The 23831-nt window shown below is 45.3% G+C and overlaps 1 protein-coding gene across 4 annotated transcripts in view; it reads left to right on the top strand.

The window, feature by feature from the left end:
* Nucleotides 1-23831, top strand: part of NPHP4 (nephrocystin 4) — a 97963-nt gene that overhangs the window by 48220 nt on the left and 25912 nt on the right. For 3 of the 4 annotated variants that reach the window (XR_013348343.1, XM_077837183.1, XM_077837182.1), the window contains exons 11-16: nucleotides 1315-1453; nucleotides 18713-18771; nucleotides 20347-20475; nucleotides 21101-21264; nucleotides 21516-21707; nucleotides 22439-22626. Coding sequence is in view for 3 of the 4 variants with exons in the window: in XM_077837183.1 (XP_077693309.1) it covers nucleotides 1315-1453; nucleotides 18713-18771; nucleotides 20347-20475; nucleotides 21101-21264; nucleotides 21516-21707; nucleotides 22439-22626 (871 nt within the window). In the remaining variant the exon portion in view is untranslated. The remainder of the gene's footprint in view (nucleotides 1-1314; nucleotides 1454-18712; nucleotides 18772-20346; nucleotides 20476-21100; nucleotides 21265-21515; nucleotides 21708-22438; nucleotides 22627-23831) is intronic. The other variant, XM_077837184.1, reaches the window with a different exon arrangement.

Genomic DNA, 23831 nt, shown 5'->3' with positions numbered 1-23831 from the left:
AGCTAAAATCTCCCCTTCTTTTGTCTCCTGAGCTAGAAGAGACTCATGCTAGTTGATGAAAAGGATATTTGAAGGCTATTTTACATTTAGAAAGGGTTTCTCTAAAAGGGAGTTTTAGATAGAGAAGATTTTGATCTGCTTTTAATACAAGAACACAGCAGTAGAACAGTCTAGTTATCAGAATCACACAGAAATGTGCAGTGTGCCTTCTTGGGGTCCAAAGGGTTTTCAATCTAATGCAGTAATGGGGGAACTGCTGCTTGTTTTTGGTGGCTGCACTGACGTCAAGGACCATTTGGGGAATCCTGCTGTAGATTAATGAATTTGTTCCCCCAAAACACTTGCCAAGATGTTGCTTCCTTCTGTTTTTATCCAAACCTGTTTGCTAGAGTTCTTTTCTAGTGCTGGTCTGGTGGAAAGCCAAAGTTCATTCTTGATCTGGTGGACAGGTTTACAAATAGACCAATAAAAAGAAAAGGAGGACTTGTGGCACCTTAGAGACTAACACATTTATTAGAGCATAAGCTTTTGTGAGCTACAGCTCACTTCATCGGATGCATTCAGTGGAAAATATAGTGGGTAGATTTTATATACACAGAGAACATGAAACAATGGGTGTTACCATACAGACTGTAACAAGAGTGATCAGGAAAGGTGAGCTATTACCAGCAGGAGAGCAGGGGGAGGGGCGGGACCTTTTGTAGTGATAATCAAGGTGGGCCATTTCCAGCAGTTTACAAGGACAGTAGGAGGGGAAATAAACAAGGGGAAATAGTTTTACTTTGTGTAATGACCCATCCACTCCCAGTCTTTATGCAAGCCTAAGTTAATTGTATCCAGTTTGCAAATTAATTCCAATTCAGCAGTCTCTCGTTGGAGTCTGTTTTTGAACAGACCAATGTGTGCGAAAAAGCACACAGGCCACATTGTGATGCTGTAATATGACCAGAAACTGAACTAACAAACTGTAACATAAAGCTCTTTCTTCCAGTCTGTAGGATCAGAGTTACAGTTCTGGTAATTAATCCATCCTACGTGAGCTTTGGAGGAAAATTTGATGATAATTTTGGAGTTTAGTGTCATTCCACAACCTTCGTGCCTCAAGGAAAATAACTTTCAGACTGAACCAAAGCTTTCTGGGAACCCCATTTAAAAAAAATTATCTGTTGGTAGTCCTGCTGCCATATGCCTTGCGTTACAATTTCTTATTCTAACTTTGTTGGCTGCTTGGCAGTAGAACTCCTTTGATTCCAGAGAGCGGGTATGGAGGATATGCACAGAGCACAGTTTTTTCTAAATCTGTTTAAATTTCAGGTGAAGCAGGTTGCGTCTGGCACAGTCCAGTTCCAGTTTTCCACTGATTCGGAGGAACATCTTGGGACTTCTACAAATTCCTTAAGTAACACCAGAGAAGAGCCGCGATGCTCAGCGAAGCCGTCCACACCGTTTCTGAGTGAGTATTTTCCAGATTGGTGACTTGTAAAGCACATTGCCTGGCTTTAATCTCTGCTCAAAAAAACCCAAACACTGAACACACAATACAGAAGGCATAGAATGCACCAGCTATGGTCGTGACTGAAGTTTATTTTAATTTGAATTGGTTAGTGGGATTCTCACTCCCTATGCTGCTTTTAAGCTTGCAAAATTCAACTGTGACAGCATAGAACTTGGCAACATATTGTCTGTGAGACCCCGGTACAGTGTAGGAGTTGGTTCACTGCTACCCATTGCCTGGAACAAGAGCTGTGCAAGGCCCTGGGGCGGAGAGAAAAGGAAACATTTTTTACTTAACACATGACTGGCCTGTGGAACTCACTGCTACAAGATATCTTTGAGGCCAAAAGCTTAGGAGGATTTTAAAAAGGACTGGACATTTTAATGGACAATATGAACATCCACAGTAGGATAAAACTATGTAGACAGGGTATAGCCCCACATGCTTCAAGGTATAAAACAACCACTGCCTGATGGGGATTAGGGAACAATAACCCCAATGGGCAGGTTATTCCAGGATATGTCACCACAGGATCTCTGACACCTTCCTCTGAAATGTCTGATCTGGCTACTGTCAAGGCAGGATACTGGACCAGGTGAACCGTTGGGATCATCTGGTATGGCACATTCCTATGTTGTATCAAAAGGGATGAGGTACAGAGACAAAGGACTAAATCTTTCCTGCCTAGATCCTGCCTGGTGATGAGAAGTTTGGGCAAAGTCTCTGTACCAGATCAACAAGCTCAAGGCCTGACCACCACTGTGCAAAGGACCTGAGCGTGTGTTGACCATTCCCAAGTTCTAGTCCCAGATGTGGCACTACCTTTGGGTACATCACTTCCTCTCTGTACCTCAATTCTCCATCTTAAAATCGGGGATAATGATTCCATCCTTCCTTCCAGGGGAATTATGTGGCTAATTCATTGATGTTTGTAAAGTGATTGGAGAGCCTTCAATGAGAGGTGCTTTTATTGTGCAAAGTACTAAGACTTCACACTAAGCGTCTATGCCTGGGCTCGTGCACTGCGACCTGTCCGTCCCAGGGGAATAACCAGCCTGTCAATAGCATGAGGTTTTTGGGAATGTGGGCTACTAAGGGACCGTTTCCTGTTGAACCTGGGAGAAGGAATTTGCAAGGCAGAAAGTCTCTGCGATAAAGTTTTCATCCCCAGTATCTTCAGGCCGGCCTGGGCTTTGGAGATGCGAACCCCTACAGCCTCATGGAGTGGCATTCCAACAACCACCTCAAATGTACCATTCTTGTATAACACTGTGATTTATTTCTTTAAACCCTAGACCCCCCGGATGGTTTGAATAATTGATATAGACTGAATAAATAACCTCATTTAATTGTCCTTTATAAAATGTGAAAACACTACTTATTTAATCAGCATGTACCTCTGATGCCAGTGTATTCTGTTCTAGGGTCTAGCTGAGAAAAAAAACATGTCGTTTAGTAGGGTAGGAGGAAACTTGTAGAATTCAAAACTTTGGGAAACCTTGCTGACTATATTTTTCATCATGTTTGCAAAACTAGGTCAGGTCTGTGAACCCTCTTTTCTTGTCATTTAAACACAGTAGTTTTCCCTCAAGCATGATTCAATTTAAAAAAGAAGGAAAGAAATCCAACCTTTTCCTAGATAAAGGGAAGGCTTTGCTGTACATTGGGAACAAAAGTTAATCTGACAGAAGTGGTAACCTATGTATATTGTGTGTTCATGTGTGCAGCTAAAATATACTGTAGGGTGATATTTTCAAAATCATTCAGCCCAGTTGCTCCCATTGAAGCATTTGAAGTAAAATTGCATTTGACTTCACTTGGAGTTAGGTCCAGGCTGAGTGCTTTTGAACCCTGGCCCCTCCAAGTTACTTTTTTTCTCCCACTGCTCTTCTTTTCCTCAGCAGGAAACAAACCCAATATGCTAGAGTTTGAGTTGAACTGGACTGGGTTCAAAATCAGGCAAAATGAGTATGCCCTTTTATCCAGCATCTCTTTATATGGAACAATGTAATTGATAGTTTCACCGTGGGAGGTACTGTAAAAAAATGAGCAACTCATTGAAAGTCACTCCCCCCCTCTGCTGTTTTTAATCTTTCTCGATTTATCTATGGGTGCGCTAACCAGATTGCTCTCAACTTAACTGCCTGTTTAAACATCAGTGTGAGTGTTTATTTCCTTATTAATGTGGTGGTGTTTCTGAAGTCTATAGGACTATCTGTATTTGAGGAACTGCCAGAAAACGTCGTCTGTTAGTAAACGTTTTGCTGCATAAAGTGTCCGCTTTAACTAGGCAGTGCCGGTAGGTGGCCAGTTCTTGTCAGGGATGGTGGCCAGCCTCCCCTGGAAACAGAGGCATGTATAGTACATACCAGGGAACCCATTTCAAGCCTCCAAGTGGATGCAGAGGAGTAGACAGTGCAGTTTATTACACAGCTGCCGAGTAAAGTAAGAACATGTCTGTGTTTGAGAATCTCTCCTAGCCCTATGGAGTGGAGACCTCCTGGAGAGTTGTTTTTCTTCTCTGTCTTCTGGAGGCTCTGTTCAAAACAGAATGATATTTTCATGCTTTGGAACCTGTTGATGTGAGCAGGGGTTCAGAGCGGCCTCCCATGGAACGTTGATTGGGGCTCCACGAGTGTTTGTAGCACGTATGCTTTGAAACACTGTCTCCCGCAGAACGAACGCTCGCGGTTGAGCTCTCCTTGGGAACAGCACAGCCACACCTGCAGCATTTCCACTGTCCCACTGGGTGTGGAAGCGGGGGGTGTCAAATCACTGCTGCCTCACACATCACAATACAGGCGTCTGCTACTGAAGTATCATGAGAACGTAGTCTAGCAGATTCATCTGTTTGTACCTTATCATAGAAATACCTAGACTCTTCCTATCGAGCCTGACTCTGCTGAATGCATTTAATTTGAACTTATTTTGTTATGCTCCCTCCAGAGCTTCCAGTTACAATCTTTCTCTGCATTCTCTCCCAAGCCTCAGTAAAAGACTTTAAACACAAAACAGCTTTTAAGTTACGACCGAAACCTTTTCTGTTTGAATATTTTGCAAACTGCTATGGGTCCTTTGGTAACCCTAATGATATTGTAGGTGTCAGCTTTAGTGACACACTTTGACTTATAGATATGAATAATGCTCCATGTTTTGAAGTATTAAAGCAGGCTAAAAGTGGGCTACGTTATGCATCATGAAATCCACTAGAGGGCAGTCGGACCATGGGTTTTGCCTTGTAAATATGCACTGACTCGTATTCTGCATTAGAACTTTCTGGCTTGTCACAGTTGGGTTGGTTTGTTTATTTGTTTAATAGGTTTTAAAGCGGAAATCTTGAAAGGGCCAGTTGAAGCTTTTTAATAGTGGCGTTTCCTTGGGTATGTTGAGTTAGGATCTCCTGGACATAATTGCAGGACTTTGCTTGAAGTGTCTTTTCATAAAGGCAATTGAGTTGGCATTAATCAATATAATTAAGTGGATTACAATGTGGAAAAAAGGAGAGGTAAATTCATCTGAACATGTATGGCCAGTGCCATATCTATAGGGAGCAAGGAGCCTGAGCTATCGTGCAGAATGTGAAACGACACTGGGCTATAGTGTTGAGCAAGAACATGCTGTAGCTAATAGTCTGTAAAAAAACAAAACAAAATGCCCACTATATTTGGATGACCTCAGTGCCACAATAATAACACAGTGTGTAACCAAGTGAGAAACCCAGAGTGCAGATCCTGGGACATCTGCCTCTCTGTCTCTCTCTCCATGAGAGCACTGCGGAGGTGGCTCGGTGAGCTTGTAAAGTCTTCACCGGTGCCGCTGTAGGTAATATTTTACTGACTGAGCAAAGTTGGCATAAGCCAAATTTCCTCTTACCTAGACTAATGTTATGATGACTGCTAATTGATTAAATCCCATCTAGTTGGCATTATTGGTGTTATTTATTTGTGTTGTGGGAGTGCCTAGGAGCCCCTGTCATGAACCCCACTGTGCTAGGTGCTGTACAAACACAGAACAAAAAGACTGTAAGATCTCTGAGGCAAGGGCTGTCTAAGTAAAGGGATGGTCCATTAAGGAAAGATGAGGTATTCACAGTTTCTACATGCATCTGCCTGGGGCTTACACAGGAGATCTCATGCATTGGTCATACTGCCTCCTTTTGGGGTGACCGTAGTTCGGTGCGGGTTATTTCACAAGACGTTACCCTGTGTGGCTGACAGACAACGTCCCCCCCACCCCCACCCCGACAGACCCTCACAATTAGCTGGGGAACCAGGAAGGGTTAGTGAGAATTCTTTCCTAGTTAGGAAAGAACCTCCTCACAGGAGAACCTGAGTTAGTTTACCACACACCAGGACAGCAAGCAGTCTGTGAGTGCAGTGCTCAGGTCTCTTCACTGAAGCCAGCGGCTCACCTGCCCCTTCTTTTCCATCATTTTAAGACAAGTATTCAGAAATCCTGCTGGCAGACTTTTAGCCAAGATAAATAACATTCCCAATCTATTGTAGATTCCATTGACTTCTCCATGGGACTGGGAAAGACCAGGTGTAATTTGTCTCAGCTGGGTGTATCTGTCTGTCTGACACGCTGAACATGGATATGAAAAACTTGTAGGCACAACGCCTGGCAAGTAAGCTTAGGTTTGAAAACCTGCCAAGAGTCTTTAATAGAAACAATTCTAACTTCTGGTGTCTCAAGAAGAACATGAATCCTCCTGCCTGTTTCTTTCAAATTACTTGAATACAAATGCTATTGGCATTTATCGGACACTGGTTTATAGTTCCACAGCCCTAAAAATGCACCTGTCCACTGTTCTCGGTTTTACCCCCCATTTGAGCTATGAGCAAACCTAGTGCCTGGGTAGAATGATAAATCTTGTTCCACGTACACCAGGAACAAGTGTCAGGCAGTCTCCAGTAACTTCCTTGGAGAGTCTTGGTGCTGGAAGCCGCAGCCAATAGAATGAGCGTAATGTGCATTTATCTAGAGTCTGCGCATTTAGACTATGAGCGTAATGTGCATTTATCCAGAGTCCCTTCTTCTGATGCTTGTCAGAATTCCACAGTTTCAGTCAATCCACCAGAATATGCTCCCGAGTCCCTGTCCTTTCTACCTACGCACCTTGAGAGATCGCTTGACTTTTAAAGGAGACTAGTGCAGACCTTTGGAAAGCATTGACAGGTTATGCTTCCTTTGACAATGACATTTACTCTAAAGAACACTGTCAACATAGTGATTGCTTTGTGTCTTTCACAGCTAGTTTTTGATAATGTCAGTCGAGGCTCTAGTTTCCGCTCATTCAGCAAAAGCTCTAGCCCTAAAAGTAGCAGTAATAATAAAAAAAAACCTTACAGCCTAATTCTGCAGTCCTTAAACCCCCATTGGGAGTTTTGCTTGATTACGAGCTGCCAAATTTGGCCCTTTCATTTTATATTCTTCCTTTCACCTCCGAGCATCCCCCCAGTAATTGCCAGAATTAAGATTTATGCAAGAAATCTTTTGCCTGTCACTGAAATGCAGCCACTGCTGGGGTGGAGTGTGAAATCGAACAGCACATAGCATCCCAACACGACAGCCTGGGATGGCAAATGAAGAAGCATCCTTTATCTAACAGAAAAGGGACGGCTTGAAGTATATGTCAGTCTGCATAACTTGTGGGGCTGTGTCTTGGAGATGAAGACAGACTTGTAACCCAAATTGCTGCCTCAGGGATATATCATGAAGAGACACCGGATCCAGTCTGAATCTCTGCAAGGACTGTTTGCATCCTTACACTCCTCCTGCCTTTCTCCTCCAGCTCACTGCTTGTTAGGATGAAGTGTGTCATTTGACGGAAGGGGGTCTCTGGCTTAGAGACTTCTGTGCTTCAGGCAGCATCACAAGGCTTGTCAGCCCTTCCCCTCTCCCTGGCTTAGCTGTGTGTTCAGAACCCTCAGCCCACTGTGCTTTTCAATATAATTTGCTGAGAACCTTTTTATTTGGTCTCCTGATCTCTACTTAATTGCTTGCTGAATATGTCTATTTATGGACAGCAGTGAGATCTTGATTGTATCTGTTCAGGGAGAATGCTGCCTCCTACAGTTCAACACAGGAAGCTGGTTCTATTGCATGGTGGTTATGGGTCACAATTACCGGTAAGTTATTTCAAGACACAGGTCTGGCTGCCTCTAAAACCGTTACCATCACTCCCACCCAGTTCCTTTCGTTGGTGTCATGTGCATGCCTCAGAGAACCGAATAGGAGATCGTTGCAAAAAGGCCTTAACTAAAAGCTGATCTCATTCCATCTATCCAGGTTCTTATGCCGTACCCATCCCTGTAAACGCTGATTGGTACTTGTATCCAAACAGAGCTGAGACAGTTATTCTGTTGCCTTTCTAGCAGTGCATTCCCCCATTCCTACACTCTTGCCTTGCGTGTGACTGGTTCGAGCGCTCTCTCTCCTGCCTGCTTTGATTTGGGGCTTCAAAGTGCTCACCTTCACCAGCTCTAAAGCGATGTCTGCACAGCCTCATTCAGTCAGGAAAAGTTATTTAGTGCCAGTCACATAACCAGAGTGCCCCTGGAGAACTTTCTGACCAACAAGCTGTTTCAAAATCTAATATGGAGCAACACGCATGTTGTTTGATGAGACGTCGTTGCTGGTTAGGTGCATTTACATAAGGGGCAGACTATTCCTCTGTTTCACATGTATGTTTGCAACCGGATTCTGATCTCTGCTGTTTATCACTTGTGGCTGCACATCTGCTATTAGAATCTGACCCAGGATGTCTCTTTGCTGGGGCTCACCTTTAGTCTCTAGATTCTGCAGCCACAGGGAAGAACCTGCCTTGAAAATGGCTGCAGCAGTTTCTGTTCTGCCTGCTGCTATTGCAGATTCCCATTCCCTCCTGCCAGTGGCCAGATACATTTGGGCTTATAGTTTTCTAATATAAAGAAAGATGTTTCTGGTATGGGGAGTGAAGAAGGATAAAGGGCCAACATGAGGAGGCTGTTGCTCCCATAGCAACTTCTGAGACCTGTTTGAAAAATTCCTAAACATATGTGGAGTCACTATAGTTAAAAACCAATAGTCTGGACTGATCAGAGTTTTCACACAAAGGAGCTTCTGCCACCTTAGAAACCCTGTGTGCTGTGGGGTCACGAGGAAGCTGTCATGCGGGGTCATGTGGAAGCTGTGTGTCCACTACCCTTTTAATGTCACAGCGCTGAACCCCCTTTCCTTCCAGACAGGTTCAGTTTTGGACCACAGTCTCCCAACCACAATATGCTGCAGAGCACATTCCTCCAGAATTTCATTCAGGTGATATTGTTGGGTACCCAGGAGAGAATAGATCCTTCCCACACTGGTTCTTTCAACAAAGAGACCATCTTTGGCTTGTGTCTCCGCTCCCTGCTTGGGCCCCGTTTCTATACCCTCATTGTGCAATCCAAAAACAACCCCAACACATTTCTCTGCATGAACAGCAGCAGGTTGCTAAGCAACAGCCTCATCACACTGGCCCTTCATCCTTCTTCGCTCACTACTTTTCAGGTTAATAAAAGATTCGTTTAGTTAAATATAGGCAGGTATATTTCTGCGTCCCGTAAATTCAGCAAACTCACTGTGCATATTTCATGTTAGTGGCTCTCATTAAATACATTATGCACATTGGCTTTTCCATCCTTCAGTAAACTCCTCCAGTTTGCACAGTTAACATTAAATTTCTATTAGCATTGATTGAAATGGAGGCAGCCTTACCCCAAAAGACCAGAGTCTCTGGGGCACCACAGCTATCCCATCCATACCACACCCGTCTCCTCGATGTACAGAGGAGAAGGATTGCAGCTCAGCAGGTTTCCATCACCACCCAGTTTATTAGTATTCCCATCGCTGGTCCTAGTGTAACATTGCAACCCCAGCTTCCTGTCCCTAACTATGCCTGCAGAAACTCAGACACCCCTGCTGAAAGGAAAAAGTAAGGGAGATCATTGGAAGGTGTGAGAGACTTCAGTAATGCCCCAGAATTGTGCCATGTATTGTTGGCACATCAGTGATTGACCAGCACACGTGCATAGTAGACAGAGCTGCAAGATTCAAACCCTGCCTGCCACTCCTGGGTGTCTTTGATTGGATAGGCTTCCTATGTCTGCAACAGTCTGCTTTCTTATTGCGTAGCAAGACAGTAATGCTACCCTGTGAATTCTTGGGACCACTAAAACTAACTTTCCACATGGGACATGACATCTTCAAGACCATAAGCCTTTAGTGAAAGCTCCGGGTGGCCTCTCTGGAATGAGTTAATGTCTCTGTCTACTTCCTGGCGCTCTTGTCCAATCCCTAGTTCAGACCTCCACCAAATTAGCAATAGCTGCCCTGCTTGTTGGCCATGTGAGCAGACAGAACAAGGGTTTGTAGAGCCAAAAAGATGGAGCCTGGAGACCTGGTCTCTGCAGGACAGGGGCAGGACGCACAGGGTCTGGGTGGCGGCAGGGAAGCTTGCACCATTGCTGTTCCTGTTCTGGGGATCTGAGGCTTCATTCCTCAGGGTTGTCGTCAAAAAAAAAAAAAAAAAAGCCTCAAATTCACGTTGGCTATTTTTTTTTGTTTTTGTTAACTCTGACAGAAACCCTTTTGTTTGTTTGTTCACTGTGTTTGTTCACTGGCGACTGCGACACACCATTCTCCTCCTTTGATGTGAACCTCATCAGGAAGCACGTCCCACCCCGCCACGGCTCATCCTGTGTCCCGGGCTAGAGCACGTGCTAGGTTTAGTGGGAGCCGGTTCCAGCACGGCCAGGACTTGGCTGCGCCTCTCGGCTCGTCGGTACTGAGCTGCCTGTGCGGCTCTCAGCAGTGTCCTCAGGCCGTCGGCCCAGTCCGGTCCCGGTTTGATTCTAACGATGGAGCTGACCTTGCTGTCTTCTCTTAGGGTGATTTATGCAAAAATGCCTTTGTACTTGTGCTGGTCTGGCCCAGACTTGCGTGCTGGGGACACTGTTCCTGCAGCACAGCTCCCTTCGTAGGCTTAGAAAGAGCGCCAGATAGACGCAGTCACAAGCACCTTGTTCAAGGAGCTTTCTAGAACGTTGTGAGGACTGTTCCAGGCAGGAAGAGGAACAGATTTCCAGGTACAGAATGCAGAACCCCAGCGTACCTTTGCTGGCCCTCTCTGCAGAGAAGCAGGGACTCGGTGGGACTCAATTATTAGAACTTCCCTGCAGGCTGTAGCGGAGCCGTACACCGGTGGCAGGAGGGCACAGGTCGCTTGCGTGCACAGCTACATGCTGTACCTGCCGTGGAGGAAAGAGCGGATTCGCTCCACGCGAGCTGCCAGCCGGGCACCTTGCACAAGCAGAGTTCAGTTTTGTTTCTTTCTAAACCTTAGTCCAATTTCAGGAGGGGAATCCAGACAGGAGAACTCAGCTAAGTCTCAGCTGAAAAGCAGCGTTCCTTTAGCTGCCCAAGGCGGTGAATGGCAGACACACCATCCCTCTCCACCCAACCCAGGCGCAGAAGGCAGTGTGCTGTGACCATCCAAAAGGAGGGACACGGAAACCATTCATGAAGGAAACTCAAAATGCTTTGAGATTCCTGCCGTCAGTGTTAATAACCCCAATGGTGCTTTCAGTCTCATGAGACGGCGACCCAATTGCTGATGTCATTAATTTTCAACAGTAACATTAAGGGGACACCATCTTTGTGTGGCCCGAGATAACTTTGGTACTAAAATGAAGTGAGGGACATTGGAGAAATATGGATCTTACACACGCGCGCACGTATGCAGGCATGGATGCTCTCACACACAGAAAATTGAAAGAACTAAGTCCATTTGTAACTTTAAAATTAACCCTTTTGGCTCCTGATTTCTCTGCCAAGGGCAAGCTGGCTTCAAAGCTGTCTGGTTTGTTATGTGACCAAGTGTTAGAAAAGCTGAATGAAAAATCTTAATTATTTTGCTGACAGCTACACTCAGTGAGTGGACACTGGCTGTGGAGTAATAGAATGTCGGGAAAAATTAATCTCTAGACAGGTCGGGACATTTGCACAGTTGGCAATCTGATTTTACCGTTGTTTCAAGCAATCTTTCCAGATGGACACTAGTTTTTAGTATCAGTTGGAAGGCAATAGTGTACTCCAGCCTCTGACTCCTGTGTTATATTTAATAAACAGTTGGAAACTATCTTATGGTAAATTCTCCTAGGATATTTCTCCTAAAGAGCGACTAATGCCTCCTGGAGAACTTTAAAAAGCCTAGGCTACAAGCAAGCAGAATTGTTTTTAAACAGACTTTTTTCAGACGTCTTTGGATTTTATAACCCGGCACATTTGCATGGAAACAGAGTTAGTGTAAGGCAATAGAAATCTGGACTTTGTATTTTAATTATTGTCCCAATATAAAGTTTTTCAGAGTTTTTTGGGAGGTGTCAACATTTTTAAAATCAATTAATCTTGAGTAGAAATATATCTGACATTGTCAATGTTCTGTAATGGTTTTAAACTAAAAGATCAGGGCAAAGCCTAATAATTTCTAAAATGACACTGAACCCTGTGTTCAGTGATGGGAGAGCTCACTCAGTCAAGCTGCTTTAAATTGAGTTGATTTATTGACCAAGAGTGCAACAGAAGCTGACAGAACCTTTCCTCAGCGGGTGTGGGGATTGGCACCTTACAGGCTTCAAAGGGGTGTGTATGGTGGGGGGGGGCAAAAGGGGGGAACAGCAAGATGCCAAAAAATGGGGCTAGGCAATAAGAATGACTTGGGATTTGTTGTGTTGTGTGTATATGTGTAGAGAAATGGTGTTTTCTAGGGGTGTTTTTTTAACCTTGCGCCACCTCAGCTTCCTCTCCTGTGAAGTTTAATTGTGACTCTCCGCATGCCTGTGAAGTGAGTAGTTAGCCCTTAACAATAACTCGATGCATGTTTCAATGGGAGTTGGGTGCTAGATTCCTTTGAAAAGTCCGGCCTCATTGAGTTGGGATGTTGGACGCAGGTGAACAAAACATAACATGTGCTCCCTCCCTTCCCTGCCTATTGTTTCCGTTTTCAGGCTGTCGTAAGGAGGGGGAGTTTTTTAGCTGCTGAGGAGCGAGGCTGTGCTCTGTAATGCTGCCCAGAGCAACCAAGTGCAGGGAGACAACAGTGGTTCTGGCCGCATGTGAGGGGACGTGCTGAGCATCCAGAGGGTGGACAGACCCGCTTGAACAAATGTAGGCTTGCTCGAGAAGGGCCTTTTAGGGTTATTTGTAAAAGGCCTGCCCCCTTCCCTTTATTTTTAAGCGCACCTAGAAATCCCCTTCAGTGTTCATGTTGGACAGAAGCTGGAAGATAGTGCAGTGATGGCGATTATTTGGGGCAGCACCTGGGGCTGTTTTTCTGATGTAAGTGCAGTAGTGTTGGATCACATTGTAGAGCAGCAGGCAGATGGGAGACCACACTACACAAACAGACTTCTGAACAGAATCCACCAATCAGCTCCCATCAGTCTCCAACCCCTGCCAGAAGCCCAAAGGCACGTTAAAGCTTTTAGTGGAGTTTTTTTTATCCCATATTGTTCCTTATAAAAAGTAACAGCTTCTGATAGCAGCAATCCCCATTCTCCCTAAACTCTGCAGTAGAATAACCAACAGAGACATCCTTAAGGTGCCTCCTTGCCTTGGGCTTAAAAGACACAACTCTTATTGTCAGGGGGCATCTTGTAGTGGAGCCGCCAGCAGTGGGAATTATTGCATAAGTAAAACAGACACTGTGTGATCTGATGTGCTACCTAAAGGGCTACCCAGTCATTCAAACACTCCAGACTAAAGTGCACTTAGACGCTGATTCCTGCCCCTGGAATTACCCGCCTTTCCTCTTTGAATGGATAAAGGGGACATCTTCATCTGGAAGAGCTAGAGCCATGGGGTTGCCTATTTTGGCCAATAGGACGGCTGCTATATCATCCCATTTATTAAAAGGGACACAAGAGTTAATTCGATTCTGGGATGCGTCCAATGGATTAATTCTCCAGCAGTGCCTTCGAGGTGTCTCCTGGCTGCAGACCCTGCGTATTCTCTGTAATCAGAACTGACTCTTGTTTTACCTATTTAGAAGTTGATAGTAATTATAAGTGCACAGCAGGACTTGGTACAATCTGTTAGGTCAGATCCGTGTTAAAGATAATCACTCATGCAGCAGGTTCTTCTCTTACAGCGTGAATCAGTTTTTTTCTCGCTATTCTTGGAAAAGGACTGAGCAGATGTTGCACAGAAGCTTTGAAGTGCTCAAAAAATACTGTGATTTTGCATGAAACAGTTTAAAGCGAGTAGCTGCGAAAGAGGCTGTACGCAAAAGATAATTCCGCGTCCCAAGCTGGTGCAAAGGCCATTTTATTCTGGTCTTTTTTACCTCATTGGAGGTTTTCTCTCCCTCTGAGGCTGGCATCGGGACTTCATGGCCAAAGAAGCTTGGATAGACCTCCTGTCAGTCCGGTTGCTGCTTGTGCCACAAACTGATGTCTTTTACTCCTTACATAATAGGAAGAAACTACATGGGCATGCTGAGGTGCTAAAAAAATACACAACACTACAGGGCCCAGCTAAACACTTGCTGCTCTGGTTGTGTCCTGGTGGTTTCTAAAACATAGAACACAGTGAGAACCACAAGAGGGATCACAAACTGTTTAAAGGGATGATACCTAGTTCCTATCTACCACACCAACCCTGCTGTTCTTGGCAGCAGCAGTCCGAATTCTGAGATCAAACGGAAATCTTGCCTTTGCCATTGCCAGAGGCAGGCAAACAGGCTTGGGAGAATGGAGAACTGACACGGGGCTCTCTCTCACTTGCACTGAGTGGTTGACATTCTTTCCATTTTTTGGTGTTTCTACCCCTCCTGATACCCGTGTATGGTAGAAGTTGCAAAATGCTTCACGTGGGGCTCTTCCTGTGGCATATACAAGGCATCCAAGAGCAGACAGAGTAGAAATCCCTTCAGGAGGCCTGGTCTCCTGAGATTTGCAAGGCGGTTCGGCAAACCTAATAGGATGGGATACTTCAGATAGGATCTGGGACAACAGCGGAATGTTCGGATGCTTACGTCGTGTTTTTAAAGGGACAGGCCCGTATTTAAACCATCCTTCAGATGTCCCGACTTTTTCTTAAAAGCGGGCAAATTGTCCTGTATTTTCAGACTCCCTCCTTCCCCCCCATCAGTACTGGCAGGTCCTGCTGCTGGCCGGATGCCTGCTCACCAGCCACTCGCCCACCAGTGGTGAGTGGGGGGTGAGGGGCGTCCAGTGGGCAACAATGGGGTACGTGGGCAAGGCTGGTGGCGGGGCAAAGATGCAGCGTGCGGGGCCGGCCGCTCTCCCTGCTGGTCCTTCAGTGCAGCCCCTGCTGCGTGCCGGCTCTTGGCCAGCAGGGCCCAGCCTCCCATCCCATTACCGGCCGGTACTGGCTGCACCCTGCGCGGGTTGGTGAGTGCGGGCAGGCGGCAGCAGTTTTGTCAGCCCTTTATGTGCTTCCGCTCTTGCTGTCCTCTCCCTGCTTTGCCCCTTCGCCCCCCGCTGCTCCTCCATATCCTCCCCAGTGGGGCGCGTCCCGCTCCCAGCGCTGTGTGGAGAACCAGCCCCTGGTCAGAGCGCTCAGCTCACCAGCAACCTGGCTGTCAGGCCCCTTCCTTCCCCCACCGCCTCTGGCTGGGCCGGCGCCCCGGGAAAGCCCAAGCCCCTCCAGCCTGGGGTGCTGGCCAGGAGGAGCCGAGCCGCGCGTGAGCCAAAGCCGCCGCACAGCGCTGGCAGGGGAAGCCTCTCTGCCCCTCTGGAGTAGCAAGGGCGGGGAAGCAATTTCCAGCCTGTTCATGCCCCGAACCTTCAGGTTCCACAGTAGCTCCTGTGGCGGGGGCTTAAGCACCCTCTTCACCTGCCCTGGGTCCTGCCCCCAGGGAGCATGGGGGCTGCTCCATCCCCTAGGCACCCTCCCCTGCTGAGCCACCTCTCTAGCCCAGTTCACTGAAGCCCCTGCCGTCAGGTTCTCTGGGCCCTGTAGCACAATGGATCCCTAGGGCTTAGCCCCTTCCTGTCCATGCTGTAGCCAGGGGACAGGAGGTGTCTGCTTTATGTCAGTGGCCAGCATCAGCCTGGATATCTTAGCAACCTTTTGACATTGTGCGTGTAGGAAGGGACAAGCTGTTTCCAGCCCCAGGGGGAGGAGGAGAGATGAGCTCTGCAAAGACACGGGCCAGGTCATCCCTTCCCCACTTCCCCGCGTCTGGAAGCAGCTCCCGTCCCTTCCCTCCCGCCCAGTGCCGAAAGGCTGCTGCCGGCAACATTCTGGTGTGAACCTGGGCAGAAATCTGGGGAAGGGGGCCATGTGACCCTGTGTGCTCCCCGCCCCGCCCCACGTGGAAAATGTGGTGCCAGATACCAGGAGAGGCGGGTCCATCCTGGGGGCCCAGGCAGGCATGGAGGGTGGAGAGCACCAGGCAGGGAGGGTTGGGTCGGTTTGTCACCCCTGCTGTGTGAAAGAGGTGTACGGGAGTGTGTGTCACCCCCTCCCATGTGAACCCTAAAGCTTTAAAGGTAAGAAGGTAAATAAAAAGAATCCAACTATGCAGTATTACTTTTTAACAGGGGCTGAGTCAACTTGGTTTGATTTGAACATTTGTACGATTGCCATTGAATTTGCTTGAATATAAGTAATTTTACCAGTTGTCCCATATTCAGCATAGGGAAATATGGTCACCCTAGCTTTACTAAACCATTTGAAAGTGACCCACTACTAGTAATCACAGAGATCCTTGGCAGACTTGGCCTTTCTTTACTATTAACCATACTTGTCTCCTCCTATTGATGCGAGGTTAATATCTGCTAAAATATTCTTCATAACTCGACTCTTGCATATATCTAAGTCACTGATCTAGTGGCCTGTGATTAGCAAGAAACCTCTCCTACTCCTTTCCTGTGCTGAAAACTATTGAGCCTTGTGCATTTCTAATAATGACCCTCTTTAATGGCCAAATCCATTGTAATCAAAAGAACACAGTAATTTTGGCCGAAGGGAAACTCACTAGTTTCTTTGGGAAATGTTCCCAATTAAATATCTGGAATGTGTGAATTAGAGAAAGCAAAACTAAGTCTCAGCATGGCCAGAAAATGTCTGTGCGTGGAGGCTGTGTGAAAGGATTTCTTGCTTAGTAGAAGTGTAAGTTCATCTAGTGCCAGAGAACAAGTAGACTAGCCAAAGATAAACACAACAAAACCCAGGCAATTTCAGGGCATGAATGTACAAACAGATGAAATAGTGACAAGAAATAATAGAAGAGCCAGGAAAACCTTAAGTATCCCAAAACGTTCACGTCTCATTAAGCAACCCACTTAGCCAGTACCACATGTCTTCAAGGGAAAAGGCAGTACTGTCTAGCGATAGACAATCTGTGTTTTACAACAGGCAAGCACTAAATGGCAGATCTAGCCGACTTCCCTTTAAAAAAACAAAAATCAAACCAGTGAATCTGGAGAACTGCTACACGTTTTTTCCCCAGGTGACAATCCCTATTGCAAACGTTTAAGTCAGCCAAATGGCTGAAATACAGCATCTCACATCCCCGTAGTCAAGTGTCTTCACCAGGTCAGCTGGGAGGAAGAATTTAATCAGAAAACTTTGAATGATCATTAAGAATAATTTAAGAACAACTTACTAGATGCACAATCCCACAACTGAGGAAGAAGGCCATGCTGGTTAAAAAACTGACCTGGTTTACAGAGAAAGTGAAGGCAGCTTCAAAAAATAATATATTAGAAAGGGGAAGTAGATAGTAATGAATATAAATCAAAAGTTAGGAATTATAGACAACTGATAGGGGAAGCCAAGGGACACAGGGAGAAGTCTATGGCCAGCAGTATTAAGGACAATAAGAAGGATTTAAAAAAATATATTAGGACAGAAAGAAACCTGACAGTGGTATTGGGTCCATTACTAGATGGAAGTGGTAGAATTATCAATAATAATGCAGAAAAGGCAGAAGGATTCAATAAATATTTCTGTCCTGTATTTGGAGGAAAAACAGCTGATATAGTCTCATCACATGGTGATGGTAACACTCTTTCCATTCCACTAGAGGCTCTGAAGGCTGTTAAAACAGAAGCTGCTAATGTTCGACATTTTAAAATCAGCAGGTCCAGATAACTTGCATCCAACAGTTTAAAAAGAGCACATTAAATGGATTAAAAACTGGCTAGCTGATCGTTCCCAAAATGTAATGGTAAATGGGGAATCATCATCCAATGGGTATGTTTCCAGCAAGATCCTTCAGAGACTGATTCTTGGTCCTACGCTATTTAATATTTTTATTAATGACCTGAAAGAAATCATAAATAAATAATATGGCTCAATGTAAATACATGCATCTAGGAACAAAGAATGTGGGCCACATTTACAGGGAGGCCTCTATCCCAGGAAGCAGTGACTGAAAAAGATTTCAGGTCATGGTGGATAATCAACTGAACTTGTGCTCCCACTGTGATGCTGTGTCCAGAAGAGCTAATGTGATCCTGGGATGCAGAAACAAGGGAAATCTCGAATAGGAGCAGAAAGGTGATTTTACCTCCATGTTTGGCACTGGTTCATTCCTTGATGGAATCCTGCATCCAGTTCTGATGCCCACATTTCAAGAAGGATGTTGATAAATTGGTGAGGGTCCAGAGAAGAGCCACAAGAAGGGCTAAAGAATTAGAAAACCTGCCTTGTTGTGACAGACTCAAACAGGTCAATCTATTTAGTGTAACAAAGGGAAGTTGAGGGATCACTTGATTTGTAAGTACCTACATGGGGAACAAATATTTAATAATGGACTCTTCAATCTAGCAGAGAAAGATATAACCACAATCTAGTGGCTGGAAGTTGAAGCTAGACAAATTCAGATGGGAAATAAGGTGTAAATTTTTAAAAGTGAACATAATTAACCACTAAAACAATTTACCAAGGGTCATGGTGGATTCTGCATCACTGAATATTTGTAAATCAAGATTGGATGTTTTTCTGAAAGATCTGCTTTAAGAATTCTGTGAGAGACGTTCTCTGACCTGTCTGATACAGGAGGTCAGACTAGATGATCACAATGGTCCCTTCCATTCTTGAAATCTATGAAAACTTCAAATGCAAAATTTTGTTTCCATTAAAGCCAATTAATCAATCCGACAGCTAGATCTCTGGCTGTTCTGGAGGCTCACTGCACCTTCTCTTGTCTCTGCTTCCCGGTAGGTGCACCATCTTCACCTCAGATGTTGGTTTCCACTCAAGACTATCCCCAAGGACCTGGGGTAAGTGCCTGATGGGGCAACATGGGCTATCTGCAGTTGCCTTATTGGGACATTAGATTTAAGCATCAGTTATTTTAGTTTGAGTCTTTCATTCTTGGAAAGGGGCCAAGGAGGGGAAATGTTGCAGCTGATCTTTTTTTAAAGGTTATATTTTCAAATCAGTAACGGGATAAACGTGAAGATTCTAAAGGTCCAGATTCCCTCTGGTGTAACTCTAGTTAGTTAATGGGGTGACATCACGGAGAAGCATGGCCCGGTCACTACTGATAAAGGAGTTTGAATCTGATCGAGAAGAGACAAGGAGGCAAAGAAAGGCGATCAGGAGGGGTGACTTGGTTAGAGTGCCAGGAGAAGAGGACGTCTGCAGTGGTCATTTGTGTAGCCCAGGAGAAGGCAGAAAGGAGAAATTTATAGTTGTCTGCAGTGATAGATGACCAAGGTTTAGGCTACTGTAATCTGCCCTTGAAGATCACGAGAAGAAAATTGAGTATTTCATAAATCATATTTGTACATGATACCGCATGAAAGGCAGGCTTTGAAATAACCAGTTCTGCTGCTCATCTCTCTTTGATCCCATATTTACCTTATTCTCGATTGCCATTAAGTTATAAGACTAATAAAAATAATTCTTCTATGGGTTTGTTTGTTTGTTTCAGGTCGAATTTTTTCCCATCGATAAGGCCCTGAAAAATACTGTTGTAGAGAACCTGCCTAATTCGGTAGTAAAGTGTGAAATGTCCACACACAGACATGATTAGTGTATAAAGTAAAAGGAGAGGTTTAGCCACCCAGCAGCATTTCCTTGAAAATAGTTATTTTCATATAGCGTGATCCAGCTCGCTGAGTTATGCCGATATCCCACTAGCATCACTTTCCCAGGTCTTTGTGGCCAAACTACAACAATTTCCTGCTATAATCCATGTCCCCAGAAGCAGCAAACCAGAGTCTACATATAATTTGCTGGGCAGAAATCTCTGAGCTGTTCTCAGGCCCTGGACTTTTTATTTGTTAAGGGGGTCATTTGCAGCAGATCAGATTTGCAGGCTTTTGCTCTATAGCACAGTGGAAGTGTATTGACAATGACATATAATTTTTGCATGGATAGTTCTCAGGATTTAAGCACAAACACTGAAAGCCTTTTTGTTGTTTTTCCTTCTTGTTACAGAGATCTTTACACAGTGATATTTTTGATGAAATTTAATACTTCACGAGCGTGCATTGTGAGACGACTGCATCTCGCCAAACGTGTGTGGGTTTTTCTGCGAAACCACACACAGCACGCTGCAGCATCAACAGCTGAATTACAAAACGTAGTTCAGGCATGTCCAGCACCCATAAGTGCCCGAGCTGTGCTGCATATCTGAACCACAGAGGGGTAGCTCAGTTCGGTCGTTCCTGTCCATTTAAATTTGCACAGACCATTTAAAATAAACTGCCAACATATCTTGGAGTTTCTGGCCCTCCTAATCCAGCAAGATTTTCCACAGCCCAGATTGCACCTTGGCAGTTCCTCTTTCAGCAGCCTCATTAGTAGAGTTAATATCATCATCTTAATTATCATAATTTTCTTTTCAGTTGTCGATATCCCAGTTGTCTGCATCACCCCATTCTCCTCCTGTAAGCCACTCATCCAAACCTCCGTTGCAACGGCAAACTGGCTCTCCAGTCCTCCTCTCCCCTGGGATGCGCCGACGTGAACGTGCAGTAAGGATTCCTAGTTGGGTTTATGTGGTGGCCCCTGCATTGGCTAGCCCTTGCAGAGAGGGATATTCCTACCCACATGTGTTTGGAGTGTGTCCCTTCCCACAGAGCTATACAGTACATACTAGGCCAGGTTCACTCATTCCTGTGGTCATTGCAGCCAAAAATAAATGTGGGAAATCTGAATTCAAAATGTAGAAAAGCCAGGTTTGTGAGAATGCATGAACCCTGTCTGCTCAGGAGCACTTTCCTTTACGGAGAGGCTGCATCAGGTGCTGTGCTGGGAGGGAGGACTCCTGGGTTCTGCCCATCCCCCATTGCTTGTGCCCTGCCCGGTGATCTGTGCATTAGAACGTATATGAGATAGGAAAGGCACTGCTCATCGGCTCAGCTGAGCAGGACTGTGATGACAACACTTCTGCTGAGAACAGATGGGGAACTGTTTGCCTGCACTGCATCTGTTACCCCCAGACTGCCCTGCGAGGAAGACAAGCAGCAGTTTGTGTGAGCGGAGCAGCCTGGCCCGGGCAGCTCCTTCAGCGTGCCCTGCCGAGCCCTGCCCCTCGCTGCGTTCTATCGCCACCCATATGGGGACGGTCCGTTTCATGGGGGCGCCTTTGTTTGTCAGCAGGAGCTCCCATATGGAGGCAGCAGCCGTGGCATAACGCACCTGGAGGCTGACCTCAGCCCCAGCTACTTGATCCTGGATTCCTCTGCAGGTGACGAGCTGCAGGAGCTGCCGTTCGCTCCCGTGCACGCGCCGATTGTTGCCATGGGAGCACAGACTGGAAGGTGAGGCTCTAAGGCAGGGTTAATGGTAGCTGGAGTGGGAATGGGTGAATTGCTGCCTCAGCGATGCTAGCCCAGGGGGGTGGAGTTCAGTGATGTTCAACAGTCCCGCACCCGTCATCCTGCCTCTTACGGTAGATGTCCCTAAATGCTTCTGACTCACACAGAACCCCGTCCAGGAGGGACCTGGCAGAAAGGGTCAGGATTCCAATGGCGTCTGGGTCCCAGGAAACTCAAAGCCATTTCTCTTTCAGCTCTAGCACTGTCCTCACTCGGGCCTCAATATCTCGCTTGCATGCTGCTGGCTTTCCGGAAATCCTGGATTGTAACAAGGAGCCAGCAGAAGTTGTGGACCCCGCAGACCCTGTGGACTTCAACCCTCAAAGGGAAGAAGCTGACTTCTTGCAAAGCAATGAAATCATTTTGCAGTTCCTTGCCTTCACCAGGTAATGCCCTGAAATCCCACTGCACCATTTTCAGGTTGGATTCACGTCTCCTCTTTAATAGCATCCATTTCCATTACTGATCTGCGTGCTGCTCTTTGGCTTGATGATTCTGAAAGGTCCTTGTATCCATCTCCTGTGCCCCTTCCTTAGGACTTTCACATTGCTTGGCTGAGGCATGTGTGAGCAACTGCCATGGTAACAAAAGCACCAGAAGTGCCTGTGAGACAATGAACATTCCATTTTAGATGTTGTTTTATACACTGAGCCCGTTCCAAATTAATTTTTTTGTTCACATTAGCCAGATTGTAATGTAAAATTAATTACTGAGTAACTCCTTATTTACAGACAGGAAAGCTTCACTTGGAAAGGTTTTTCTGCAATGGTGGTTTTATCTTGATTATGCAACATTTGTCTGTTTACCACTGACTACAGGGCACTGTAATTCTGAAAGTAAAATACCATTCCCACCTGGTCTGGAAGCTGGGAACTCTGTACCAAAGAGCAGAAGTCACCTGTACTACCAGTTTATTGAAAGCAAAAAAACCCAAACCTTGTCCTTCCTGTCACGATGGCTTCAAAGGAAGCCTCCCAAACCAGTTTGAATACACTTAATATCATGGATCTTCCCCAGTTCTTCTGCTTCTCCAATGGTTCTCAAGCACTTGCAAAGCACATACCAATTGTTGGGTCTGTAACAAGAGGAGTTAATCCAGAGATGTTTTTTGGTCAAGGATCCCACAGGATGGCATGGGGACAACATGGCCAAAGACTATGTATTTCACCTTCCAGTTTTACCGTTTCCCACCGGTCACAACACCACGATTGCAGCTGGTGAAGATGGACCGGTCTGGGACAGCCAGTTCAGATGCATCTTCCCATACCTTATTCCAGATCAACAAAGACGGAACCCTCAAGAGCGGTAAGCACTAGTGGAGGAAGGGTTTTTGAAGAAGGAGGAATGTTTCAGCACTTGCCAGATGGTATGTCCTCTGAGGAAGTCCTGGAGGATGTAGCCAATTGTTTGGGAGTTATATGAGATGTCCAAATACTCCAGAGTCTGTGCAGTTTGAAGGGAGACCTAGCAGAGCTTTATGAAATAATGAACAGGGTAGAGATGGTACATAAGGCACTCTGATTTACCCTTTGTCATCATCCTGGGTCAAGGGGCTACTCAATGAAATTAAAAGGCAGCAAATTTAAAACAGATACAAGGAAACCTTTTTATATACAATGCGTAACTAACTTGTGGAACTCATTGCCCCAACAAATCATTTAATCCAAGAGTTTAGCAGAATTCAGAACTGGACTAGACAAGTATATGGAAAACCACAGTTACAGCAGAGAGGATATAGATTTATAAGGGGTATAAATCTCCATGTTAACTGATTGGGGCTAGGAGGAAAACCTCCCTATGGCCCAATCGTTCTTCAATTGCTTACTATGGGGTTTCTTGCACCTTCCTCTGAAGTGTCTGCCTGTTGGAGATGGGATGCTAGATCAGATGGACCACAAGCCTTCTAGCTCTATTCTTCGGGTGCTAAATTCTTCCAATCAACTGGGCCTTGCTCTAGGGTTTAAAAATGAATACTGAAACGTGCCAATGCTTTAAGCCTTTCTTGCAATGTATCAGCAAAATTGTTTTTCTTGCTTGGCTAGTATATTATAGTAAAGAGGAAAATCCATTGGGAGACTTAAATTACAGTTTTTAATAGTTCAAATGGGATTTTTGTCAATCAGATTTAGGCTTAGCTCCAAGTCAAGGTAATGGACTAGTATCTGCTATAATATCAAGTTTCCATTAGTTTATACACCATATAATTAAAAGTGTTCAAAATGTCAAGCCATAAGGCAAAACATCAATACGTGTCAGTGACACGATTCAGAAGTGTAGACTGCTGACTCCAGTGATAGCTAAGCAGATGTAGAGGGAGACACAATACATCTAAGCAACCAGCCTGTAGTAATGCAATCGGATTCTCTTAGCAAAATGGTTTTTTTAATGTCTTGTTAAATTTTTGTCCCAAGAGATGCAAAACTAATGTCCCACCTCCTACAGAGCATTTTTAGTTTGTAAAGTTCCTTCCCCATGTGCAATAGTTAATGAAAATTAATAAGGAAAATCCA

The sequence above is a fragment of the Eretmochelys imbricata genome, chromosome 18, assembly GCF_965152235.1.
Source record: "Eretmochelys imbricata isolate rEreImb1 chromosome 18, rEreImb1.hap1, whole genome shotgun sequence".
Taxonomy (NCBI): domain Eukaryota; kingdom Metazoa; phylum Chordata; order Testudines; family Cheloniidae; genus Eretmochelys; species Eretmochelys imbricata.
Note: the sequence above shows the minus strand (reverse complement) of the source record. Positions and strands in the feature narration are given on the sequence as shown.